This window comes from Magallana gigas, chromosome 4 (assembly GCF_963853765.1).
Source record: "Magallana gigas chromosome 4, xbMagGiga1.1, whole genome shotgun sequence".
In the NCBI taxonomy this organism is placed as follows: Eukaryota; Metazoa; Mollusca; class Bivalvia; order Ostreida; family Ostreidae; genus Magallana; species Magallana gigas.
The window spans coordinates 22,834,210-22,841,325 of record NC_088856.1 but is presented as its reverse complement, the minus strand read 5'-3'; the positions used below and the strand labels follow the sequence as shown (position 1 = coordinate 22,841,325).

General features: G+C 33.5%; 1 protein-coding gene across 4 annotated transcripts in view; it reads right to left on the bottom strand.

Moving 5' to 3' along the window:
• Positions 1-607: 607 nt before the first annotated feature.
• The window catches only part of LOC105336200 (uncharacterized), a 55,906-nt gene continuing 49,397 nt past the window's right edge, over positions 608-7,116 (bottom strand). For all 4 annotated transcript variants that reach the window (XM_066081653.1, XM_066081652.1, XM_011440429.4 and 1 more), the window contains 3 exons: positions 5,783-6,039; positions 5,399-5,496; positions 608-5,101 (listed from right to left, as the gene is read on the bottom strand). In XM_066081653.1, the coding sequence (XP_065937725.1) occupies positions 4,210-5,101; positions 5,399-5,496; positions 5,783-6,001 (1,209 nt within the window). In that variant the 5' untranslated portion in view covers positions 6,002-6,039 and the 3' untranslated portion in view covers positions 608-4,209. The remainder of the gene's footprint in view (positions 5,102-5,398; positions 5,497-5,782; positions 6,040-7,116) is intronic.

Here is a 7,116-nt window from a genome sequence, read left to right as displayed (position 1 = left end):
AATAATAGATGCAGTGCTTCTTCTAATATTAATAAGGATCGTTATCGAAGGAATAGTTTGGGCCATCCCCTTTCCCTTTTGACATCAAATACATAAGGACCTCGTTCAACAAAAGCCAATTCTCATTTCACTACCTAAAAAAAAACAAATTGATGCGCAGGTTTAGGTTTTAAAAAAATACTTTCAAAAAGATTATGTCTTGCATGATGCTTTTTCTATAGTCCAAGAATGTTATCTAAAACTGCAATCAAAGCGAAGTGAGAAATCGTGCAACCTAACACCTCATTAAAACGATGCAAAATAGTGGAAACCTTAGAAAATTTATCTATGTCACCTTGATGATTCTTTCTTGCAAAAAGGTATTAAAAAAAATCATAGAAGTGTGTCTCCTATGATACTGGAATTTACAATAACAAGACAGACTTTGTATCTATACAATTTGAAGAGGAAATTTCTACCGTGTCATCAATTACTTTATTCTGTACGATAAATAGCTTCATAAGGACACGAGTCCTCTTAAGACTGGAATGAAAGATAAAATACAAGGTCTTTCAGCGAAACAGCGATTTAAATATACATTATGATAAAAAAAATGCAAAAATTCCTCAAAAATCCTTCCTTTTTTAATGAAAAATAAAACAGTATATAAACAATACAGCATTTTAGCAACAGAATAAATGAACCGATTCAACACTTTTTTTTTCGAATTTCAAGATTGAACAATTGTGCTGGCATTGGATGATAATAGTAGAAAACTATAGCTATTTATAACCATTGGAATGATTGGATTATCAAAGCATAGTACTACAAGTACTTGAACTTGAGCAAAGGTGCATTGCAGACAAAAAGTACGGTAATACTTGAGACACACGAGTTACTCGGAGCAATTACAGATAAAGTTCTAAGTGCTACATGTAATAAATAGTGCAACTTACTAAACTGAGTTAAAAAGAAGATTGAAAATGCATGATCTGAAATAGTGTGGGTACAGTGCATAGACCTTAGTAAATGACAGGAAAGAAGACAGAAATAGCATTAAAACCACTCTCAAGATTAGACTAATTAATAATTATAGCTGTTGTCAGAATATCAGTCTAAATCAAATCAAAATGCACATGAAAAATGAGTTTGCCTTATAAATATCAATGTATAATGATCAAGAAAATGATTGTTTTCAATTGGTACTTAGTATGTTCTTCACACAATTCTCACTGATACTAACAAATGAAAGGAAACTCAGGACTATTGCATGGAATGATTAATTAGTATATGACAAATGAAACTAGGGTCGGATTAGGGACGTTTTTCCTTGTATAACAAATACATGTATTTCCTATACAGCACTTTCAGCAGGGCACATCCACAATATAACATTGCAATGTACATACAAAATAAATACATTTAATAGAATCGTTTTGAATCACCGAGCTATAAATAAAGCATTCACATAAATAAAATTCATTTAAATGAGCTTTTTAGGTCACGTTTCGAATTCAAACCAGTTTAAAAACTTGGGATGCAGCCAATAATAGCAGTTTTTCTGTACATGTACACGGAATGAATAAGAGTAAAACAAGTTGATATGCACACTTTAGGCAATAAAAAAAGGAGTGTAAAAGACAGTTTAAAATTTCAATTCATAAACACTTTCAGTATTTTTCTTTCAGAGAAAACCATGGTTCTAAACTTTTCCATGCCATTAGGTTCTATTACGGTCAAATTTAGTGGAGCAAAATTGAAGAGTCATCGACACTTTTTTAATTTTGGTTTTCTATTAGAAATTTTAATTACAATCAAGATCCAAACATTTTCAGATTGCCTTGGTTTGCAGGTGAAATTCTGACACAACTTGATAATTCTGTCAAGATATGAAAGCAAATCATCAGTGCAAGTTATCTTGATCTGTGGCAGATAGACAAAGGAACCTTAATTGTTGTATGTGTACTTCAAATTTATTCCTCTTTTGTTAGATTTTTATATTTATAGACAGAGTAAATTTTTTTTTTTCAGAGTACATGTACATGCATACTAAATGTTTGTTCAAAAACCAAAAAAACCGTTCTCTCCATTTAGCATTTATTGACTTCCCTAATGTTAAAACAAACCCATTCAAGTGTGCATTGAACAAGCTTAAGTCAGACAAAATTATATTCCCTTCTGCTGCGGTTCTGCATGATAAGTGCCTTATCATTGTGGTTTAGTATGAACATTCAAAGAAAGCAATGTCATATACAACAGATTACATGTATTTTCAATAATTAACTTGATTTACACTGATTCATAGTGTACATGTAGTTGTATTGCAATACATACAGAAAAAATAAATTATTCACAACCATAACACTTAGATTTCTTCTATTTTCTTTAACAAATAAATGTTTTAGAAATATAACTTTCTAAAACCTACGTCCTTTCTTATTGGGAATGTTTAATGTAAACAATGGTTTGTAACAGCTAGATTAAATAGGTTTGAACAATTAAGGGTGTCTTTGTAAATTATATATATCAGTGTAAAAAAATAAATAAAAATGTTAGTTTGATGAGTAAAAAATCATTTATAACAACTATGTACACTTTTTTGTACCAACCTTAGGTTTGAGAATAAATAATGAAGTAGCAAATTATCTGTAGGCAATATAAACAATCAAAGTCTTAATTTGACCTTGAAATGAGAAATTCAACTTCAGTATGTCTTCGAAAAAAATTTACATCTGAGCTGGACCAAAAGGAGAACAGACCTGTCAAAACGTTACAACCAATATGACCTCTAGCTTATTGAATGACCTTGAACTTCACCAGCTTTTGAACTTGACCTTAAGAGGCAAATATCAAATTTTTATCTGAGATAAATGTTGATAGAAAAAAGAAAGCTAATTAAAGTTGAGCAAAAGATAAAACTGTGAGAATTTTTTTTACACACAGTGGTGTAAATAATATACATGTAATATAGGTAGATGAAAAGTTGTCAATAGATCAAAGGAGCATACCATATATTCTTCTAAAACCCTCTTATCTACCTCAATCATTCAATCCCACCAACCCCATTCATTTTTTGTTGCTGTAGTGTTGAAGGCAATTTCATAACAAATGCTGCATGCTTTCCTCAAAATGTTATACTTAAATGTATGCATATGTGACTATTTATCAAAAAAATATTTTTCCAGGTGTATGCAAATAATGTGTAGGATATTAGTCAAAATACAAAATGTTTCAAATATTGAAACAAATAATCTAGACATTTGTTGCCTTATTCATAAAATATTGATTTGCAGGTTATGTTTTTGGTCTAGATTGGTTTAATAAATGTATATGTGTCACATCCATAAAAACATATGATGCTACATGTAAAAGTAAATAGAACTTCAAGTTTAAAAGAAATTAATTCACTGGCTACCTCATAATGATAAAAAAAAACCACACACACTTAAACATGCATGTACAGTTGAAAACTGCATACCAAGTACTAGTATATCTATTGAGAGGTACAAAAAATATATATGCAATTTTTTTCTGAGCAAACTGACACTATCATGGGACTTAGTACACATTGATACTTAAACTTATTATATGTACATAACAGGCCTTTATATGAAACAACACAATCAATTGTTGAATAACTTCCTGTGAAACTAGTGTCACAGACAGAACAGGTTGGCAGCCACTTGAACTCAACTTCCTTTTTTTTTTTTTTATTTTAATATTTGCCAACCATGATGAAACTGCTATGTGTTCTGATGTTTACATATAGTTCCAACAAGGAAAAAGACATTTAGGCCAATGCCATTTTGCGTGTTCAATTTCACGAGGTTCCTCTGTGGATTCATAACACAGTTGTGTACACAAGTTTTGTTTTGTTTTTTTAATTCTGGTTTCCGTTCCTGGAAAACGCATCACCAAATGAATAAATATGTCCTCAATCAAAACACAACACTAATGTGTACACATGATTTTTGCTGTTTTCTGGTTTTTATTCTTGGTATATGAGGTGCCAAGAAAGGTGTCTTTGCACATAATCACAACACTGAAATATTTTCTCCGTTCAATATAATCCTCATTCTTAATTTTCACTCTTTAAAAATCCCGCCACTTTTGCATGACACATACATGTTGCTTGAGTCCATAGAGTTTTATCACATATATGCTGGGGCACATTATTCCATCAACCTTTAGAATTTAAAGATCCATGTCATTCAAATGTTTAAGACACTTCTAAAACTTTGTTTCACTGATGATATCTCGCCTCTTACTCGGTACTGGCACTATTCGCTCATTCCTCAACTCTTTAAGGTTCTGGTGTTGATCGTAGTTGAGTTTACTTTCCACTTCTTGTGGAAGTCTCCAGGATGTCACTCCCTTGTTACTCTGGAAGAAAATTTTCCCGAAGGATGATGGGTCTTTGCTCCTATGCACTGTCCATCCTAACGGCAGATCTGCCTTGTCTCTAGGAATGCCACAATCACACACTTCACTTTGTCTTAGAACCTCCTTCAACCTGTCCGTGATGTCTTCGTCAACATTCCTCGGACTTGAGTAATAAGGATTGCCATCTTTAGTCAAATGCACAATCGGCAACATGGCAGGCGGACGTAAATCGATTGAAGAAACGGAACCGTTTTGAGCCCCTACCCTGATGTCTCTGCCCCCACTCCTCCCGCTTTCAATGGACAGCGAACTGCCGTGGAAGCTGCCATTTTGGAACACCTCCCCTGGACTTCCGATGCTGGCGGTGCTGGGGCTTGGGGATAAACCAAGAGAGTTCTGGGAAGACAGTCGGGGTAGATCCCTAGGTCTCGTGGGAAGAGCCGGAGGATTTTCTAATGACATATTGGCCACATCACTGGTCGACTGATAGTGACTATTTCCACTTGTGGAACTCCCCGAATCTTCGAAACTTTCAGTCCGGCTCTCCCTTCGACTCTTGAGAGGATACAAAAAGCGCACATTGTTCACTTTCTGAAGATTTTTCACCTCGTTTTCACCATAGTAAGATACTAGGTGCTGGACTGAAGGGAACTTGACCTCGGGCACCAGGAAATACCTCTTGGAGCCTTCGAAAAGGTCCGTCTTAATGTTTGTGTGACGCACTGTTTTATCAGGGACTCTGAAATCACAATCACAAATTACAATCAATCCATCTTAAAACTCTAGACTAATGAAACATACAACTTACACTGATCTTTTTGCTTTTTCAGTACAGGTAGTATTAAAGAAAAATGTTCATCATTCTTAATTACTGGCCATACATGCATTAAAAGTCTCTTATATATCGGTACTGTTATTAGATGTACATTGAACAAATGATAATGGTAACTGAGTTGAATTTAGTGTTGGATGGATGAATAATTATCGAAATGAGAGAAAGAGAAAGAGAGAGAGAAAACACTGTTAAAACTCTTACACAACAGACACCGAGAAAGAACTCCTGTTGCTAAAACTCGGCCTTAGCAAAAAGAATCCTGGCTTCTTTTTGGAGTGATGGCACAAAAACTGGCACACCTTGAAATAAACACATCTTTGATAAAACATAAAAAAATTAGATGCTTTGCCCTAGGTCAATGTTTTGTTTCACACAAAACTAGATTGCATAAAAATTTGAGATCAAATTCATGTATTACCAAATGAGTCTTAATATAGTATAATTATATATAGTCCTAGCATTATATATCTGTACAAGAGAAATTCACTTCCAAGTTTCACGATAAAGCATATTTCAACAAAACATTAATATAAGTCAAATCCTTGTCATGCAATTACATCATGTACCATAAAACTAAGTAAATACCTCCTCTTGACTCGTGAAATTGGAAAAGAAATACGGGAGTCTTTTGGGATCCTGTCGACGATCAAAAGAGTTATGTCCCATTTCTGATGTTGAGCTGGTGTTAGAACGGAGGCTTTGTGACGATGAGCTGTGTCTAGAGTTGAGTGGCAGGGGAGGGGGTGGGGCTTGGGTGTCAGGAATCTGGTCACCAGGGGGAGCTGGAGCTCTGTGTTTCGGCATCCTGGAAACGTTTCACTGGATCATGCTGCACCATTGGCCTGACAAGATTCAAACACAGAATTTGAATGATAGAAAAATCATATACTTTTAATCATTACTGTAAATCCAAAGTAATCATTTTATTTGGGTAATTCATCTTCATGTAAGAGTCAATATTTTCCCTCAATTTTAGAAATTTGTTATACATGTATTTATATGCAATTTGCTTGCTATGAGCAAGTTACATTTTAAAAGTCTTTAACACATTACTAACTAGGTCAACTAAGGCAATAGCATTCCGTCATGTTTTAAAAACACACGGGAGGTGACCAGCATGCTATTACAATAAAATAATTGGCTGATGGTGAGCTTTAAATGACCTTTAGCATTTTGACATTCAAAAAATCCAAGGTCATTTAGCAATTATACATGTATATAGGTCAATGACTGTCAATATGACCTTTGACCTGCTGATATTAAAATTCATAGGGTTCATTCATTTCTCATATCCATCTATCTGATTGTAGAGCATGAATTTGTCAATGAAAAAAAAGAAGAAAAAATAAGGTGAAAACCCTAAAATTGCAGCGCAATTTTTGAGAAATTATTATTCATTTGAATAATGCAATAATCAATCTCTTTTCTTCATGAAATGCAAACACATGGACTTATAATCATGTAAATCACTGACTCTCTTTATATTAGAGTACATGCAAGAACATAGTTCTGTGTTAACTGGAGCACTAGTTCATGTATAAATCAGTTGTTTTATCATCTATATGATTTATATATGATGATAACTCATGTCATCCATCCATCTAAGCAGCAATGGACAATTCTTACTTAGAGATTGTTCATTCAATCATCATGTTCATATCAAAAAATTGGATCAGCTTTCACCAGTGCATTGAAATCTAAGGCTGCATTGAATTAAGTTATGCACTGATAATTAATACTCTCAGCAGACATTCTAAACCTTCCAACCATTGAACTGGTTTTTTGTTGTTTTTTTTATGGACTGCTGACTGTTCAATATATTGAATATTATTCATAAATAGACCTGTTTCCAAACAAAAATCTACTATAAAATAAAAGATTTAAAAGAATGTTAATTTCTTCTTTTTTTAACCCATGCC